The 21,251-nt window shown below is 35.2% G+C and overlaps 1 protein-coding gene across 2 annotated transcripts; it reads left to right on the top strand.

The window, feature by feature from the left end:
• Positions 1-372: 372 nt before the first annotated feature.
• On the top strand, positions 373-17,505 carry LOC137403760 (nicastrin-like). Of its 2 annotated transcripts, none has more exons than XM_068089790.1 (4): positions 373-525; positions 11,290-11,386; positions 13,615-13,762; positions 15,348-17,505. In XM_068089790.1, the coding sequence occupies exons 2-4, from the start codon at positions 11,294-11,296 to the stop codon at positions 17,228-17,230; spliced, it is 2,124 nt and encodes a 707-aa protein (XP_067945891.1). In that variant the 5' UTR covers positions 373-525; positions 11,290-11,293; the 3' UTR covers positions 17,231-17,505. The 2 variants fall into 2 exon arrangements, with proteins under 2 accessions (XP_067945891.1, XP_067945890.1); XM_068089789.1 differs by having other exon boundaries at positions 11,286-11,386.
• Positions 17,506-21,251: the final 3,746 nt, after the last annotated feature.

Below are 21,251 nucleotides of genomic sequence, written 5' to 3'. Positions count from 1 at the left end.
ATAAAAATATATTATTTAACATCTAACTCTGATTGAGCACATGATACCGATTATTCAGATAATATAGCGAACCAGAATGGCTATGGTTTAAATGATTGTCTTACACAAGATACCTATGTAACCGGGGGTGACAATGGCTAAACAATAACTTGACTCGTTGAATAATAGCGAAAAAGCGAGATCATTTATCGGGGGGACGGTGGTCCTAACTCAACATATTATACGTACATGTATTAGATTTTTTAAACCATTCTCTTTCAGAATGGTCTTCTCTTTTTGTCGGATTTAGCGTTGTTTGCGGAAGCGTCTTGAACGTCTACAGTTCTATTAACTACTAAACTTCCGTTGTTCTTATCGGTTGAGTTTCCTGACAATGGAACTATGAATTGTATGGTCTTTCAAAAAATTCGACATCTGAACATATCGCTGCCTCTCAATTTAATAAATTCGTGAAGCTTTACTAATGAATGAAGTCATAGTTTCGGAGTTCAAAATTTTTACGGTGCAAAGGATAACGTTATAATTGTATGTACATGTATATAGTTAGGAACCTTTATTACATCAGTTTTCTTTTAATCTTGCATTTGTTCAGAGTTCCAACTATTTTAGAATGTAAAATATTACCCTTTGCTTTTGTGTGAATTCTATTGTGTGTTACTTCACCTACAACAAAGATACATGTAGTTGTGTTGTAGATAGTTAACGGTCTACTTATGGTTCTACCCCTTTGGCATCTGAAATTCTCTATAACCAAATTCAACAAGACTTGAAATTACGAACTTAACATGCATAACTGGAAATCATGTTGCAAGTGTGTTGTTTTTTCTCTTTTTTGTGAATATTGGCTTGTTTTATAATTAATTCTTTTTGTACTTCAAACAATAGCCAACATTTGTGCTACACTGTTAAATCTCAGTAATTAGGTTTATAATATCAAGAGATATTTTAGAGTTTGTAAACAGCCGTGTAAACGATCCATTATTATGTTCAGTAGTTTTTTTAGTAGTATAAAGCTGTGATACAAAATTTCATAGCCTAAAACAGTTTGTTAGCTCTAGGCTAACTCATCAAATTTGAGATGGCTTAATTCGAAGCTAAAAGATGCAAATATTAAGTCAAAAGCCACAACAAAATTAGATAGCAAAATAGCAAAACTTATGAACGATTTAGAATACAGATGTGGTCACTAAAAAAGAGGGGGAATAGTCATGTTAACGATCTGATTATAGTAGAACACTTTTATTTTTCTAATAAAGGGTAATTTATCATCAAAACAGTTGAAGGTTAGTTGTTGCAGGTAATCACATTTAGCATAATATCTGCTAAACATGGTCATACAAATAGTTTTTGCCATAGAAACTTGCATTTTTTCTAAACGCAAGGCCAGTATTATTTTTTTCGTATGTTAAGGACATCAGTAATCCGCCGCTCGAGTACCTATCTACCACTAAGTATTAGTGTGATTAGTTTTTACCATGAATGAACTTTTGTGGAAATGACCCTAAAAAAATTTCAAGTTCCCTGAAATCTAACATTTTTGTTTACCTTTTTACTGCAGCTATATTCAAAATGACTTCTTCGAGTAGCTGTTAATAAATATAATATTATAGTGTTCTTTGAATTAACTTTTAGTAATTGTGTAATTGTGAGATTTGCTATTAAAAGGTTGAGAAGCACCTTGGCATATTTTAGCAGACAGAATAGTTCTATTATATTATGCTCGTAGACAATTGAAAAGATCGGTTCACTATTGTCTCACCCATGATTTGCTTAATTTAGATTATGAAGCATGAAAATGTCTTTTACGTATTTTGCAAATGCTTGAGCATAAGCTCTTAAAATATAAAAATGGAATTTATAGATTGGATGGAATGAATATAAAAAGATATGTAGAAATGGATGGAATTTATAGACATGGATAATAGATTGTGGCAATTGAGAGTTATTACCTCTCACATAGTCACATGTGCCTTCTCACAATGAATATTCAGACCAGAACAAGTCCATACTAATGCATAAGTGGATTTTCAGGCTTAAAATGCAGAAACAGAAGCTTAAATATAAACCGAGAGTTTATCAAGAAAATTTCGATTCCTATTCATCAAACTTACATAATGTGCACAAAATGTGCATGGGTGTGGAGCGCACAGTCTATTGATATAAAAGTTCTTTAGCAATGAACTGCTGCTAAGGAACATTGATGTCAGCTATGAAAGTAGAATCTCTTTCAACAACAGCTCGAGACCATTTTTTAACTATTGAATAAATTTTGATTGTCCCTCCTCTATATGCACAGTCGCCAATAAGTTCTTTCCATCATTATGCTATATCCTGACTCTACTTGGGCAATAATAGGTAGCGTTAAATCTTTGATTCCCGCCCCGATCATGTCTCACCAATTAATTTCTTACAGATTTTAGGTTTGTTTACACTATACATGTTTGCTGCATGTAGTAAAACACATACATATACTTATACGTACATGTACTTACACGTACATTAATTGTAAAAGCTGAACTAGCAGTTTATGTATTCTGACGTGTCAGAAATTATAGCTCCCACTTGAAAAAATAGCTTCTATTTCGCAAAAAATTCTGGGTTTGTGGGTCCTGGAATGTAACCCCGCCTAGTAGGAGAGATTACTGTCCATCTATTTGATCAGTGTTATTCATTCAAGGGTTCGTTATTCATTCAAGTTTTGTATGAATGTATATCTATTAGGGCGTAACTTATAGCATGGATTAACAGATAATTTATGTTAACATTTTATACAATAATGAGCATTAGAAGCATTTTTCGCTTTTGAAGTAATATATACCATGAATCATCAGGCAAATTTGAATGCAACATTAAAGTCAACCTATGCTCATAAAGGACTGTGGCAACCTGCGCCAAGGATCAACTTGCGCAATATGTCCAAATCCAGCAAGCTTACAGCCATTTTATTGCTTAATAAATAAAAGTGGTATACATTAAATATTATCATAAAAGCTTAATATTGAGATGAACTGCTGTTATTTGCTATAATTTCTCGATTAACAAGTTTTCATTAGTTTGTACTACAGTAATGCTTCAACTTACGAGTGCTCCAACATACGAGAAACTTGAGATACGAGTCAGCTTTTAAGCAAGTTTTAGCACTAACATATGAGCCATGTTTGAGATACGAGCACGTGAGTCAGTTGCCAAGTTTGCCGGAGGTGTTTTATGATAACTGCATCAATCTGTATTTTTCAACTGCTCAGGTTATATTTTTGTACCGTGTTTTTGTGCGCGCTTTTCAGTGCAGAATTATGTGAATTAAAAGTACTGTGCGTAGACCGAAAGTTTGCCTGTAAAATGAAAAATAATGCAAAGAAAAAGCAAATGATAACAATTGATATTAAACGGAAAATTATTGAAAAAATGTTCGAAATGTGTAAGCGTGGTTGAGCTAGCTCAGTAATATGACAGAAATACAACCACAATTATTAAACTGAAGGATTATATTCAGGGCATTTGGCTCGCAAAAGGACTAACCATAGTTTCTAAACGGCGCAGCGATCTTCACGACCGCTGATGGAGAGCGCTCAGGCATTGGATAAAAGATAAACAATTGGCCGGTGGCAGCGTAACTTAAACGACGCTATTTGAAAAGGCTGGTGCTATCTATCAAAACTATTACGATAAAATAGACATTCGGACAAGTTGGTTAGTGGTCGTGCATTAAACATTTGTGACAACACCTGTGTTCCTCCTAATCGCAACATGTTGAAAGGGCGACAAAGGCAAACGTCCTTAGATAGGTTCATCTTAAAACGGCCGGCTAGGCGTGAAAGCGAAACAAAGGAAAAATTAGCTAATCAGCGAGAAACTTCAAACTATGAACGCCGAAGAAATTTTAATTACGTTAAGTTAAAAATGAAAGTTTGCTTTTAGATTTGCTTCTAAGTTTGTCTTTTAAGACTTTGATAAATCCAAATTTATCAAAGTCAACTGTTGTAATGAAGGATAACTTATACCTCCCTCTCTGGCAAATGCTAGCGTTAGCTGCTATTGTATGCATTTAATTTTACATTTTAATTAATCACATTTCCTTGCATTATTTTTTATTTGTTGCTTTTTGAAAGCATGCGGTAAGTTAGGACAATAACCAACATGTTCTTTCTGGTACAATATCTTGATTTGAGTGTTTTATTTGCATTTTTTAGAGTATGGAAACCAATATATATTTAATTGTTCTATATATAAATAAGTTGCACCAACATGCGAGTAAATTGACATATGAGTTCAGTCTCGGAACGCATTAAGTTCGTAAGTCAAAGTAAGACTGTATATGCTAAGCATTAAACCTGTAGATATACGCACATAAATTGTTGAGAGTAACCATTAGACTCACCAAATTTCCCAAAATATATGACCAATATTCAGGTAAATCAATAATTATGACATGTAGGTAGTGCGATGGACATTCACTTGGTGATGTAAGAGTCGATCTTTCAAACAATCGGTTAGATTGGTTTACAAGTTAAAACTTTGCTGATAACAGTATACTGCGCACCCTCGAGATATGATGTTGATCCGTTCCAAGGTTGGCATCGTATATTGAAAAAATCGTATGTTGGGGTATAGAAACCATTGTAATTATACAATAAAAAAAGGTAAAAATCGTTCAAAATTTTATAAAAATGCTGTACATATTGAAAACTAGTAACAAAATAGTATGTTAACTTTAGTAACTATAGTTACCTACAGTAGCTACATTGTATTAAGTGCACCAAGTGATTATGATCTGCAAAACTGTAAAATGCAACATCATGTGGGTACGAAATGCAGTACGCGCACAGTAAAGAGGTTCTTAATATCAAGACGTACGTACAACATAAGCTTTTACTTCACTTCAAATATGTTTAGCTTACTAAACACACATTCAAAGCTAATTAAAGCTGAGTTTTAGTATGTATTTTTAACTATTTCACTAAATTTTAACTTTTCATCACTAAAATCTTTTTGCTTCCCAGCTTTTACTATAGCCTTTAGCGAGTCTGGTTAAAACCTTTTTAAACCTAACTTGACCAGAAAAGCCGTGCGTTGCAATTCTCAAAAGCGGCCTTTCACAACACTTGACCATATAATGGCCATCAAAAAATGAAATTTTATTTACTGTAGTGTACGCACATACCTTTGGAGTAACATGATCTAGTGTTGACCTAGTTTATAATTTTTGGGTCGTGCAAAGCAGAAATTGCCAGAAAGACACAGCTTTGCTGTTGGTACAGAGAGTGCTCGAAGAAAATAAGCTAACTTAGTGCGGAGTATCACTTATTGAGGATGACACTTGCTCGTGCACTGTAAATGCTGGTGCAGCGCAGAAAATTGCTACCTAGCTAACATTTGTAAAAGGATTCAGAGAAGGTTGTGCAGTAGTTTGTCTTGAATGAAATGTGCACAAAAATCAATGTGACCATATATACAGACGTTTGTACGTATTTATACCCTAAAGGGCATGGTTTTAGCAAGTTCTAGAAAGTAATATGGATGCGTCAACTATCTTGAGTAGCTAGTAATATATGAGTTACATACACACGATGATTTGTATTTACGTAGTAAAAAACAGGCCCATCTGCAAAAACATGGTTAAACAAGAAAATAAAACATAAACTGAAATAAATAAAATAAAACCTAAAATGTATCGAATAAAGCACAAAAAACATGCCACACAAAGAAGATAAATAATGATATGCATTGTACAGTATTATTTTTATGTACCAGTTCACATCAGTAAATTAACACTCGACACTTTTCTGCTGATGTAGGTTTTTATGTCTCTTCAACATCCCGTGTATTGCTTTCAACTCCTTCAAGTTATCAGTCGTAAGCTCCTCCTTGTGTTTGCTTTAACGGATTTCTGATTTTTAATAATTGCAATTGTTGATTGGTTGCGACCATATTCCTTGGCAATGTTAACAATACAGGCGTCCTATTTATTTATGACCTCCAACTCTGTTGTCATGGAAATCATTTTTCCTTTGTCTTGTAAAGGGATTATAACGCTAAAAATGAATACTCCCTCACGATTATGTGCTTTTCACAAAATTTCCCACGTGGAACATTGACTTGAGAGAAGTCGTTCATCGTGTCTCTTCTGAACAATGTGAAAATGCTTTCGGCAAACAGCATTTCAGTGTCTTTGTTATTTCGATGTGTGTTATGAGCACACCGACTGCCACATTTTAACTCGGGCGAAACTTTTCTCGAATTCGTATGGTGAAATAAAGTTCGTATAGCGAGGTGAAGATCTCACCATGTTCAACTTCGTAAGGTGAAAAAATCGTATATCAGGATAATCGTATCTCGAGGGTGCACTGTACATGTTCATCAAAAATCTGGTTTTTATAAACATATCTAAAGTGTCTAGCACCATGGCCCAGTGCATCAACATTGCAATTACTTAGTCAGCAAAGGCCGTTTTAGATGTTTTTGCAAAAAATTAATATTTGCTAAAGTTTGACAGCTAACTATAATTGACTTAAATCGATGTTTTACAATATATTCCTAAAAATCCATAGAATCAGTGCAGTCCAGGGTTGCTCCCAACAGCTTTAAATTCTTTCACAATCAGGTTAGAATATCTGATAAGCATCATAGCCCTGATTCTTATACATGTAAAATTAATTCCTTTAGACGATGTCAAGTTCATCGCTATTCAAAATATTCCGGCACATTTTTGTAAGATTTAGCTGTCATAAAATCATGTTTTTAATCTGGATACGCTATTGTGAAAGTTGATGAAATTGCTGCAATGCTTTTTTGCTTTGAACATACTTGCCTCATAAAGATAAGGTGTGGCGGTTTTTCCTGTTGTGATTTCGTGTACTCCACAGTCATTCCTCTATGCCCAATATTTCCTCATGGGATATCTGTACAAACTAATTATGGTAGTCAGCCTGTGTACTTTCTCGAATCTGATAAAATAGTGTTATGAAGGTTATCATTTCAAGAAGTATACTCAGTTATGGAAGAGTTCAGTATGCTCAGTTCAAGAAGTAGGCTCAAGATTTTGAAGCCATGATTAGTCTTGGCTTCTGTTAGCAGTCGGCTGAAGCCTTTTTAAATCATACGAATAGTGTCATAAATCATTAAAAACTAGTAGCAGAGTATAATCAGGAGATATCTCGTTGATAATTCCTGTACACTGAGCCTATATTCATCTGAAAATGACATTATAAGGTCTATATGGAATTCTCATAAGGTTCATATAGCACTCATAGGCAGTTGTCCAAATTTATGGGATGGTCACCAGACTGTTGCATGGCGAATCACACTTTTCAATATTTAGCCAAAAATTTCTGAATTGTGATATTTTTCATTGGTGAATTTTCACTGTTTAGCTGTCAGTTGTCCCTGTTTAGGTTTTTTTCTAAAATCTTTTGGGCAGTCTGGTATTTATAACCTCAGTCTCATCAAATTTCGTGGAACATCATTATGACCAACAGTAAATTGTGTAAATTTCAAAGAATTTGCATTGGCAAATGATGATTATGCTAGGCTGTTATTGTTATTATCAATTATTATTATGCTTCATTTGTTCCCTAAATGTTGAGAAGTTGTAATAAAACATATTTTCACTTTTTAAGCATTCAGTATATTTGAAGAACAGTTGATACAAAAACAATATTCCATTATGTTTAAACAAAACTAAAATATTATAGCGTTGATATAACATCAATTTCCTGAGAATCAGTAGAACTACGGCAGCCACACATCTTTCCTTCAGTGGTTAGCGAATGAAAATTTTAATGTAAGAGTTTGTCTCGGTGCGGCGCTACCCATCCAGGAATACAGGCAAGCTTTCTTTTAGGTTTGGCCTCAAAGGAGTTGGAATTGTCTCGTTATGACGGTATTTTATTGGGTGTTTAATAGGTCATGGTTGTACTAGTAAGTTAACGCTGTAAGTCATACTATGGATTAATAAATTTGTATAAGTACTGTAGTATCTATGTAATTTTAATCGATTAGATTATCCAATTCTGTAAACTTTTTTATTTATGGTGCTTTTTAAAAATGACTCTCAATGTAATAATTTGTATAGAATAAGAAAGCTTAATTTTATTTAAATGGATAGCATTTAACACTAAAATCTGTGCCTGTAATCACCTAACGTGTGGGTAAGAGTATGGAGCCATCTACTGTAACTTAGTATATCTGTGCCTGTCTGTAATCACCAAACATGTGTGTAAGAATATGGAGCCATCTACTGTAACTTAATATATCTGTGTCTGTAATCACCAAACGTGTGTGTAAGCATATGGAGCCATCTACTGTAACTTAGTATTTCTGTGCCTGTAATCACCAAACGTGTGTGTAAGCATATGGAGCCATCTACTGTAACTTAGTATTTCTGTGTCTGTAATCACCAAACATGTGTGTAAGCATATGGAGCCATCTACTGTAACTTTGTATATCTGTGCCTGTAATCACCAAGCGTGTGTGTAAGCATATGGAGCCATCTACTGTAACTTAGTATATCTGTGCCTGTAATCACCAAACGTGTGTGTAAGCATATGGAGCCATCTACTGTAACTTAGTATTTCTGAACAATATATAATCAGTTATAAGTTGTCTTAAAAAATAACAAGAATATAGAAACTTTGTATGCTTTTAATGCTCAAAATCACCTCTATCAGTTTTTTCTATCTACCAGTCTTTAAACACAATACTTTTGCTGCTCCGTTGCTGTCATGTTGCTAAGCTGTCTTAAATGTAAATTTCTAAATGCTCATTTGAGAAATGAATGCTGAAAATGTCAAAAATGACTGAATTTATACTGCTAAGAAAATAGAAATTTCCAGCATTTGAAAAAAACTTCAAAGAATTTGACACACTATCTCGAGAGGAAAAATTAATGCTAATCATTTTGCTGATGTTTCATTAATACAGAGGAGATCTCAGTGAGTGAGTGTATTATGTGACTAGGAGAATTAAAGTTTTAACTCCTGAATAATACAATAACATCACACAAAGAATACATTCATAAGATTAGGATAATAACGTGGTTATATTTAAGTTGATATATATATATAAGTACATATACATATTGTACATATAAATGTATATATATACAGGTACATATATTTATATACGTCTATATATTGTATACATTTATATATCTATATATATATTCTCAAAGTATGTGTGTCGCCATAGCTATAGCGCCCGCTGATTATTTTACGAATGCGCCCACGCGTTACGACGCCCCTGTTAAAAAATGTTTTGTAAGGTTCAATTACTATACCTGGGGTCAAAGCCGATTCGTCTCACGCGGACAATTATATTTCTCTGTGGAAAGAGCCTCGACATTATCTCTCCGTTCGGTCAGACAAAGGCAGGACGATATCTCATTTTTACATTTGTACCATTATCGAGAGGTACTAGTATCGTTGTATTTAAAGTTTTGATGGATAGCTTCTGGTAAAGCAGTAACCTTTTTTATACACGCACATGCACACACTTCTATGCAAGAATTGTTATTATTAGTTCTACATATTAAGAATTTTTATTTTGTTTTCTCAGTTCGTATTAATTGTATCATTACCAAATCATCTTTTACAATCGTAGCAAAACCTACTTAATTTAGCTATTACTTGCGAATTATTTCACATTTACATCTAAACCTTTTTATAGCTGTTTTAATCTTTTTAATTTATTTGACCTGCACGAAACATTTTGTTCATAATATGAAGTTTAAAAGTTGTTTGACAAAGTTAGAAAACCTTTAGTTGTTTTTATTTTCTCTCTTAATTTATTTCAATTACACAAAACACTTCTCTCATGATATGTAGTTTAAAAGTTAGAATGGTAAATGTTGTTGTATGTTAAGTACAAATCCATTTTCTTACCAAAGACTTTTATTACCCGGGAATGCCAGGTAGTACAGCTAGTACATATATATATATATATATATTTATATACGTCTATGTATCATAGACATTTATTTATACATGTATAGACTAGCATTAACTAGCATTAGGATTACTTCCATTGTCAATCAGATAGCTTTGAAGTGGCTCTCGAAGAGCCTGGGTCTCAGAAACCAGATGGAATTTGCCATAGATATAGTAAACTAGATAAAGTAAGGTTTACTATATCTATGGAATTTGCAAACAAAATATTTGTAGCGACCTAACAGAAGGCCCGGTCGTACGTCTTGGAAGTTTGGATGAAAACATCCAAAGAATGTGGAAACGCACGGACAAACATTTTTTCATTGTATCTGTCTGTTAGTCTGCTACAGACTAACAGACAGATAGAATGAAAAATTGTGATTTATTAATATAGATATACAGTAGTGTGTATTTTTAGCGTTCGGTAATTACATCTGAAGTTGCATATACAGTATATTATATATAATTTTTTAATTGAGATAGTATGATATATCCAACATGAAAAAATGTACAAATGACCTAGACAACAGGGCATCTATTTACTGGAAATACTCACTGATAGCAAATACTCACTAAGTCGCAAGGCATACATTTTCAGCAGTAGCAATCTAACATGTCAACAAAATTGATAATGTGGATGCTTTAGCTAAGGCCTAATGGTCTCTACATTTGAAAGAGTATAGTATGGTCATACATTTGTTTTGTGTTATACATACTGCATATATGGTCATGCTGTAGTTCACACTAGCCAATTTTCTTTTTTGTTTTGACATAACTCACACAGGCCAATTTTTTTCATATTTATGGTGTAGTTCATACTAGCCAGTTTTCTTTCATGTTAGTAGCATAGTTTACATTGCCTAGTTTTCTTTCATGAGGTTGGCTTAGTTTACACAGGCTAGTTTTCTGTCAGGAGGTTGGCGTAGGTTACACTGGCCAGTTTTCTTTCATGAGGTTGGCGTAGGTTACACTAGCCAGTTTTCTGTCAGGAGGTTGGCATAGTTTACACAGGCCAGTTTTCCTTCATGAGGTTGGCATAGTTTACATTGTAACCAGTTTTCTTACGTAAAGTTTATTACCTTTAAAATAAGTACTTAGTATTACAGAAATCTGATAAATAGTCAATAAATAGATGGCGCAAACTTTTCAGCACCAAAAGTGCGCGCATCTGTTACAAGCTCTGATAGACTGATAACTAATGGCAACTTTTATTTGCTCTAATTTCTGTACACTTTCTAATCCGTTTTAATTACAAACAGCCTTCAACGCTTTAGCAAGATCTGGAGTTCTTTAGTTCAAGGTTTGGCTCAATTTTTGACATAACAATTGGTACAACTGATCTATTTCTTTTAACATTTGTAGATAGAAAAATGATGATCTCTCGTTTATTCTCAACAAGTCTCGTTTTATTCATCACAATGGCTGAATGTATGGACCATACCAGCACAGAGACTTATAAACTGGTAGGCAACAAGCGCTTCGTAGTAACTTCCTCGTCCTAGCATTGATTGAATGACCGTGTATGAAAAACTTATTCTTGGATAGAACGATGATTCATTATTCAATAATTTCTATTGTCATGTGTCACTCAGTTTGCTGCTCCTAAAAGGATATTGAGATCAAATATCTACAGTCAAACATGGATAACTCGAACTTCACGGGACCGAGCAAGTGTTCGAATTATCAGAGCGTTCAAGTTATCAGAGCACTGTCACAAGTCCATGTATTTACTTATTTATTAGTAGATACATGTACATATACAAACTATAATATAAATCAAAAGCACAAATGGCTTGTTTCAAATTAAATGCTTCTAATTTAAAGTTTAAAACGTTTTTATTAAAAAGTATAGAGATTTTTCTATCACTTGAGATTGGTTTGTTGTTTGAGGTGATGTTATTGCCAGGACGTTTTTTAGATTGACATTGGCGAAACTTGATCGTTGTTGAAATGCTCAAAAGAAAAGACATCTTTTTCTTTTGAGCGTTTTACTCACGATCAATTTTGCCGACTTTTCTTGAAGTTTATGCAAAGATTACCTTACTTTACCTGGGATTCGTTAAGAGCAACACTCCGAGGCAGTTCAATTAGAAGTTTTACGAGGTTTTACGGTTTTACACGTATTCTGTGTTTAGGTCAAACGATGAATAGTTTTTTTAGCTAAGACAACGTACACGTTTAATTACAACAATTTTTAAGACGTTTTAAACATTCAACGTTCCGACATTGATTCAACACGGAATCAACGTCGGAAAACTATTCATCGTTTGACCTAAACACAGAATACATGTACGTTCAATAAGTATCCATTTAAAAAGCGTGAGTGATAGAGTGATATTCAATGTACCGTAAAACCTCGTAAAACTTCTAATTGAACTGCCTCGGAGTGTTGCTCTTAATGAATACCACTTTCCTTCCTTCCGAAGGGCGATCGCTAAGCGGATGTATGGTATAAATCAAATTTCACCAAACCTTTAGAAAAGTCGTTGACAAAAATATTTTGCCGATGGTGGTAATAACGACGCTTATGAGTTACGAAAAGATGAGGTTTACCTCTATGGCTTAGAATAAAGTGATTTTCTAAAGCGATAACACCCGTTTCGGTAGCCGTTGGGCAAAAAACAGTTCGAGTTAACAGCGTTGAGTTCGAGTCATCTATAGCAGTTTATCATTACGTGGGAACGGACCAAAGAAACCGTTCGAATTAACCATGTGTTTGAGCTATCCGTGGGCGAGTTATCCATGTTTGACTGTATTTACCAAAACGCTTATTTTTTACTTTGAAAATTCTTTTTTTTATAATTTGACATTTTTAGGTTTTGAAAATGTAGTATAAAGGTGGTGGAAATATAGAGTTCCGACATTTACTTTTATCTTTTTAAAGTTTTTGTTTACTGATGGGAAGAGATATCATAAATTAACATTGTTCAATGGGTTTAGTCTCTAAAGTGTTGCAAAATGATTCAATTATGTCTTGACCTTCTCCAGTTTCATTTTAATATCAGCTATATGTTATGTGCTAAACTAAACACACCTCCATCAAGGAAATTTACTGGCTAAACATCAACCCCAGCTAAATGACCTACTGTCAACCGGCATGTGTCGTTTCTGTTGCAAGATATAAAAATAATGAAGGAATTTAGTGTGTCAAGTTTTGGATGGTCAAGTAATTTGGTATAATGGCTGTTGCGACTCCCAAGTTTTTTAATTTTTGTAATGTTTTTCGTTAGTTCGTAAGTTTGGGTCCGTAAAATAGAAACAGCCAAAATCTGCAAGTCAAGCGAGTTTGGCTACTTGCTAATTTTTACCAATTTTTTCAAGCTTGCGAAAGATGGAAACGGCTCTCGCGAATGATTCGCAAGAAAATGACACACAAGCTATTTCTTTTTAAACATTTTTCACCTTCAGGTCATTTCTATTTCCAAAGCGTATTGCTAAGCGAGACAGCAGTGAGCCGCATGACCTTCGAGTGTTGAATTCCTTAGCTTTTTTAACAAAGCGCCCGCATTACTCTGCAACACGCAAATGTCCATGACACACTTATCAACTCACAAATCGAGCACAAATAGCACAACTCCAAATCTGTATCATCCGCACAGTGGAAACATAGTGAATTTGATCAATAAACATTCTAATCAAACATGTCATTCAGACACCCAACTAGTAGATAGTTGTGTTCTTCTGTTCACAGATATATGACGAATTCAGGTCATTTAAAAATTGCTTCAGAAGGTTTAACGGCACACACGAGATCGGCTGCCATTCGGCTAACAGCGGCAATGTTGGGGTCATACATTATATTAATGACTCAGCGAGTTTGGACTGGCTAATAGACAAAGGTAAGGCAATTCTCAGGTCTTCACTTTTGATGGTGTTGTCTGTCTGCTTGTCTCATTCAAGTCACAAATAAGTTTTACCTCAGAACTATGTAGGTTTGACCAATCAAAATGCATAATTTTTTAGTTATATATATTTGTTGTTCGTCTTTAATTTTTCATTTTGAGCAGTTTTACTGCAAAATTGTGTAGTTTAAAATCATTTACTACAAAAATCATATAAAAATTATGCATCACGCTAGCTACACTGACAATTGCTTCCGTTTCATCTGTGTTAGATTAAGCAACTTATTGCAATCAAATGACCAATAGCAGATCAGTTTGGTTGCCAAATGACCAATGGCAGATCAGTTTGGTTGCCAACAATTACTATGATTTGTTCCATGTTAGTGTTTTTATACTACTGGTGTAGTCTTCATATTTTTTGCCATTTTGTGATGGTTACAAATAAAAAGGACAGAAACAGTAGTTGTGATTATTACAGTTTTTAATTTTGGACTGATAAGTGGAAACCTGCATTTCCAGATGTACGTTCAACTAACTACGTACAGTCTAAAAAGACTCCTTTAGCATTTGTCATGGTCGGTCATTGAACTTAGCGGTAACTTGGTAACTAATAATTGTTTCTTTTTCATTAATATTGCCATTGATTTAAAGTAAAATCTAAATGTACATTTTTGACCTTTTAAATTATCTAAACAACTAAAGATTTAATTATAATATAATTCAAAATGTTCAAGTTTTTTAAGGTCGGGGCCAAACCCTTGATACATTTACTGCATGTTTATATTAATGAAAACATTTCCAGTTTTGTTTTGCAATGATTTAAGTGTAAAAATTAAGACTGGCGTCAGCAAAAATGAGCTGTTCGAAAAAGTTGTTTCACATTATGCTAAAGCTTTTAAGAGTTGTGGTACTGTCAATGTTGATTAGCCGGGGCCGACAACTCTTTGTATAACATTGTATTGTCATTTTATTACTTTAGTATTGTGTAAATTTCCATGCTCGAATGCGACTGCAAACATATTTGGCATTAGAGATCACCAGGGATGCTCTCTTTGGCAGTGCTTGTGATATCACTATCCAATGATTAATTGACGTTACTGGTTGTCTCATTTTCCTCGGGTGTGTAAGTGTGATTCAAGGCTCGCCTCTGCAGGTATTCCGCTCTAATAGCCGCTATTGTATTAGCGTGATGGGCGGGTTTGCCAAGAACTGGTTACAACATATTGGCTATTGGTTTGAAGTTCTGCAGCGATTTACATTGCTTATTATCCGTCACCCTATCGACTGGGTGATATCATTGGCAAGGCTATTGTTTTTCTTCACGCGATTAAACATTGACTGAAATCATACCCACAATCTGGATAAAGGGTTCAAAGTTGCTTGCATTTATAGTCGATAGGTGTCTAGCTGCCCGGCAATACCATTTATAAATTATTCTATTTTTAGATTTGTCAAGATATCAGCTGTTTTCATAATGAGCTTCTTGAATTCTAAGCAGGTTTCGCCATTCCTCTCGCATTTCTCATGCCACCTCATATGCAAATGATTTTCTATCAACAATGCATGTACGTCTTTTCTGTAGGTCCTCATCCCCCTTATATACCTCTACTTGAGACCAGCATGTTCACCGGAGATACAATTAAACGATTGAATGCATCAGGCAAAATCAATGGACTGATGGTTATTCACACCTCAACATCAAACTCGGCGAGCTATCCATCCCATTTTTCTTCGGACAGGCGCTGTCCCAATGAGCGTTCCAGCATATATGCCGACGACACCCAGCTCTCTTGCAGCAAATTTAAGTTTAATCCTGAGGCTAACGAACTTTTATTTGTCGATCTCAAGATGCCACTGGCGTTGCTGACATCCCAAGTTGAAGTAGATAGAGCGCTCAACTGTTATTTCACTCATAATATACCATTAGCGGAGAGTGATTCCGTTCCTCCTTTGTGTTCTGCAGAACTACGGGCTGTCATGAACGGGGCGGGTAACACAGAGATTTGTATGCGTAGAAATAACATATTTAGAAACCTGTCGCCTTGGTCATACTGCGACCCTCTTGGGGGTTATAGTTCTCTCGCTTTTCTTCATTCCACCGAATCGACACAACCTCGGGACAAGACTATTGTCATCGTAACACGTACAGATACATTCTCGTTGTTTGAAAATGTTTCTCCTGGTACGAGTAGCCCCGTCTCTTCTCTGACAGTGCTGTTTGCTATAGCAGAGACGCTGAATCAAGTCGCAATAAAGGAAGAATTGCTTAGTAGCGGCTACAACGTCCTGTTTCTCGCGCTGTCAGGCGAGTCGTTCGACTACATTGGCTCACAGAAGCTTGTGTACGATATGCGTCAAGGTTTCTTCCCTAATTCCTCTTACGAAGAAGCAAGGATGAATCTAGAGGATATCGATATTCTTATCGAGTTGTCACAGCTGATAGATGCATTTGGTACTCGTCAAATCTATGCCCATGTAGATCCTCTTACTTCCTCCAACCACCCCGCAGTCAAGCAGTTCATTGATTCTCTACAAGAGCAGGCATTTTCTCTGACTGTGGAAACGGCCACAGTTGATCAGCCCTTGCCGCCCTCGTCAGCTCAAATGTTTCTGAGAGAGAATGAAGATGGCCTTCCGGTGGTCGTTTTGGCCGACTACGATAGCAATTTCAGCTCTTCTTATTATAACAGTTATCTTGACACACCCGAGAGTCACCAGTTTTATTTAAACCGCTCTATTGCCAATAATACTCAACCCATTCCTAAAGCTATCTTCCTCGCTAACATCGCCACAACAATATCGAGGAGTATTTTCTCGTATGCCACTGGTAAAAATGCCACGTTTGTCACCAATAGTTCTACGACTAACGACCTGCTCTATTGTTTCCTTGTCAGCAGGCAGTGTGCCCTTCTCTACGCTACTATCGGAACTGACAACATCGATATTCTGGAAAATTCTCCTGCCCCTTTGCCGCTGTATGTGTCTGTTTACAGAAGTTACGGTATAACGCAGAATTTTCAGTTGGTTGTCAAACAGCTTTTGGCTTATTACACAGGTGTCGATGTAACAACCCCTGATATGGACTACTCCGAATGCGTGAAGAACAAGACTAACGTATATATCAGTGGCTTCGTAGAAAATGGAACTCGCAAGGCAATGTGCATACAGTCATCCGCGCAATACCATAACGCTAGCTCACCCGCCTTTGAGATCGAAAACTACAATTTCACCTCACCAGAGTTTTCCACATGGACTGAGAGCGTATGGTCTAGCGATGCCTTTAGAGTGCGCCTATTTTTAAAGCCTAGTGCTGAGGTCGAGCTGGCTAGCATGATAGCAGGCATATCTATCTTTATAATATCTGCAATAGTTGTAGTTCTTTTGCACAGGAGGGCAGCTGTACTATTCCCTTTGCAAATGGAGAATGCCCAAATTCTATCTAATGATGATGATGGTACTACATAGTCACAAACTCATCTGTTCGTTCCAGTGTTCATTCCATCTTACTTTTGCCCTATTAAGTTTCTATTAGCTTCTGCTTCAGCTCACTCTTCTATGTTTAAAGTTTCATGGTAACTTATTTAAAGGAGTACTGTATACTAAAACTGCAGCGCTAGCCGACCATGTGTTAGCGATATATCTGTCTTAACGAGGTGTTGTCTCACTTTTCTTGGCAACAAATCTTAAGTATGTCACGCAAGGTTGACTTTGTTTAAAAATAAATCCTGTTATACTTCACACTTGAAGGATAAATGACTTGTTTACACACACTGAGCTGTGGTTCTTCACATACATCTTCAAATTATTGAAAGATCAATTTTATTTACATACTAGATGAATGCCCAGCATTGCACGGATAATAAAAAAACATTTGCATAGAAAATTTATTTACCATCAACATATACAACATTCACCGTTGTAACATTGAAATGAAAGTAGTTGTTTATTTTTGTGTGTGTCCGGCCAATGCGTAATTCAAATATTAGAAAGCTCGAGGCATAGCTACAACAGATGGATAAAAAAGCATTACTTCTTATTTGTACACATTCGCTCAAGACTTACCTTATAAACAGTGGCAGGTAATGTAGTTGTATTTGGCTGTTTTTTTATGCAATGAATTTGAGTAACATAAGCTAGTAACTTAAGCTAGCAACTTAAACTAATACTTTGTTCTTTACTGTGATAAGATTCGTGTCTATTCAAAACTAGTTAAGAGCTCTAGGAAAAAGTATTGCACCGGACAAGAATCTAACTTGTACATTAGTGTAGTTGTATTTGGCTAAGTTTCTTCACCTACTGAATTTGAGTAACATTTTTTGAGTAATAGATTTTTTAAAACGATAGATTTTTCAAAGCATGGTTTTTAGATTCAATGATGTACAAAAGTTTAAAACATGAAAGAAAAAAATATGTCATAACTGCTTCCAAAAAATTCATCTTCTATTCAGTATTTTTAGATTGGATTTCTGCTAGAGTTATTTTTGGCAAACCCTAAAATTGTCAACTTTTAAAAACATTAAAATTCTATTTTGCAAGCGGATTAGTCACTCTAGCCATCCGTCAGCATGTCAATAGCTAGCCAAGTGGTCATCAGGTCAGCCAGCAAGCATCAGTCATATTGACATCGCCCTAATGGCTGGTTAAATGTTTGTAAACTTGTCAGGGTTAACTCGATGTTGATTGGTTACTATTTTGCGACTATTCAGCAGTTTTGGATAGTTTTGTATTTGTCATGTTGGATAGTCTTGTATTTGTCAGTAATTCAATACTTGAAGTTTGTTTTAAGACAAAAAGAAGTAAAGTTAGGTAAGCTAAAAACTTCATTATATTTTTAAAATAGAAGGAATATTGAGCAGTGCGATGGAGAACAAGTTTGGCGCAGATGTCATACAACAAATTGCTGCTAGCTTTAAAAAAATTATTTTAAAACGGATGCCGGAAAGCCTTTACTGAATCTATAAATGGATGTTTATCTGTTCATCAGTTTTTTAACACAGCTTGGTTTAATGCACCATATATTTAAAAAACTTTAATTTTTCATTTTTAGGGTATTTTTCATTTTTAGCTCTTTCGGATTTGCTCATCAATTAGCCACCGTCAGTTCTCTAAGCAACGGCTTTGCTTGAGCATAAATTCTGCTGTGTTTATTAGTAGGTTAGAGTTACTTGATGAGACCGACTTTTGATGGTTGGCTCGTCCCTCAATCTAGACATTGTCGAATGTCGAAATACCAACAGTAGGGTTCATGTCAAGGTTGTTAGTATAATTTGCAGAATTCAGTGAATGCGGTCATTTATTTTTTGTTTCATAATTTATAAAAGCGTTACATTGGATAATTTTAATCTTCATATTTATTGTTTTGTGGTTATGCAACTAGCTTTTGGTGACGATTTGGATGGTTGTTTCATGGCCTCTTTTGTTTCCGCAAAACTGGATCAATCTTAAAAATTGTATTGATCTGATCACGTTGATCCAATTGCTAGCACATGTTGGTTCGTGGCCATATTTTTATGGATGTTCCAATGTATTGACCTTTTGTTGATCAATTTGTATCATGTACAGTTATGATTTATATGCATAGTTATGTGCATACTCAAATTGCCAATACATACTTATATGTATGTAAAGTTTTAATGTGGAGACACACGATAACACATATAGCCTCAGTTTATGTAGGTGCGCAACGTTGGCCAACAAAAATATTAATGCAGACACATAATATTGAAGCTTGGGTCCGTTACTGTATGGAATCAGTCTGGCTTTCTAGCTGTCAGAACGAAACATAGTTTCTGTACCTAACATCCTCTGTTTAATTTACAACAGGAATTTCAGTCTAATTAAACGCAGCAGTTCAATATTTCAACTAACAATATCAAGGCTAATCTTTGTAAAATTTATGTCTTATACAACAGTTATTCAAATCCGATGTAAATGCCACCAAGCAAAAAGGTTGCTGCAAAACCCCATGTATAAATCTATTTTTTCACACGCGGCGTGTATAACCTTACACGCAGTCTAAAAATACATAACACTTCTGAAAATAGAACACAGCTGTCTCTGGTAATGTAAGTATGTATTGCTCCATACTCTACAACGGGACAATAAAATGACTCACATCAGTATCAGTGTTTGCTTAATATCACTCCAATTGGCATAGATATGATAATAAAACCACCAGCTTTGGTATAATACTCGGTTTAACTGCTTCAATGCTTTTAGACGCTTGCTGTTTTTATCATTTTGGTTAGTTGACAGGCTGTTGAATTTTCGTATATACATGTACATCAGCCTCTAGGCTGGCTGTACATTAGTAGCTGGGTACATTAGTACATTAGTAGACTTGGGTTTTTTAGTGAACGCAAGTAAAAAGTTTGCATACAGTGATACTATAGCAACACCTGAGCGTGCCAGTGCAGAAGTGCTTCGCTGTGCCGACAAGCAGATCTTGTTTCCATAGAGTGCTATAATAGAGCGATAGTTGTGCGATGCCTTATGTTAAGGTTGTATATTTAAGTAAAAACAGATTAAAACGTTTTAATAATAAAACATTTTGCATATAAAGCAATCGAAAAGCAAGACTTATGCATGCACTCATGCGACGCCATTGGTCAAAAAGGCTGTTTCCATGGCACATCGCACGGATGTTTCGCTTCCCAATAACGACGCTGAATCATGACAGAATGAGAATGACATGGCTGTTGTTATGATGGTATTGCACATACCTTGCCTATCCAGTCATAGCCAACAGCAGATATAACATTGACCTCTTCAGATGCAATAGCTGTTTTGCTAGAGATGTCTAGCAGCACTAGCGTGGTAGTAGATTTGTTGATACACTCAACTAAAAGTCGAGGAGAGACGATAGTGTATAACAGACTTCCATTTCTCTGTACCATTTCTAGAGAGAACTGGAAAAATTATTTTCAGTTGCAGGGTTAGAAACCGTCAGAGTTTAGCGCTGTAACAACTCGAGAAAGTTTCAAAAAAATTATGAGCTCACAAATGCCTGATTTGGTAGAATATACACATTTAAGGGGTGTCGAAGGAAATATCACCAATTTCTGTTTGTTATATTATCACCTAACAAGGAAAAATTGTTGAAAAATAGGTTTTACTAGGCAATAAGTATAGCTACCAGCCTGTGGGTATTACATGTAGGCTACATGCTGCGCTATCTGTTTAATGAAAGCTATACCACTCTCAGTTTTATAGCATTGTCTTACATTTTAGATTCAGGCAATAATATTTTTGTGAGAACATACATTCCACTTGTCAGTTGGCAAATATTATTATAATCTAGTCTCCAAGACGCTAAATGTTCCAGAAAATTCTGTTGCGGTAAAGACAATTAGTAATGCAGAAGATGTCACAGTTTGGTAGATTTTCAAAGCACACTAACTTGTAACAGCTGGCAATATTAAGGTCAGATTTAGGTGATGCTATTACTTAGTGGGTTCAAACACAAAATCTTTCGTGTATGTGGTGG

This window comes from Watersipora subatra, chromosome 9, assembly GCF_963576615.1.
Source record: "Watersipora subatra chromosome 9, tzWatSuba1.1, whole genome shotgun sequence".
In the NCBI taxonomy this organism is placed as follows: Eukaryota; Metazoa; Bryozoa; class Gymnolaemata; order Cheilostomatida; family Watersiporidae; genus Watersipora; species Watersipora subatra.
The sequence above is the reverse complement of the archived record's forward strand: the minus strand, read 5'-3'. Positions and strand labels throughout refer to the sequence as shown.

Bases quoted from the DNA above. Each gene is read 5' to 3' on its own strand.
- LOC137403760 (XM_068089790.1), top strand. From the start codon at position 11,294: ATGATGATCTCTCGTTTATTCTCAACAAGTCTCGTTTTATTCATCACA. The intron at 11,387-13,614 runs GTAGGCAACAAG...TTCTGTTCACAG, and splicing joins GCACAGAGACTTATAAACTG to ATATATGACGAATTCAGGTC. The intron at 13,763-15,347 runs GTAAGGCAATTC...TCTTTTCTGTAG, and splicing joins GGACTGGCTAATAGACAAAG to GTCCTCATCCCCCTTATATA.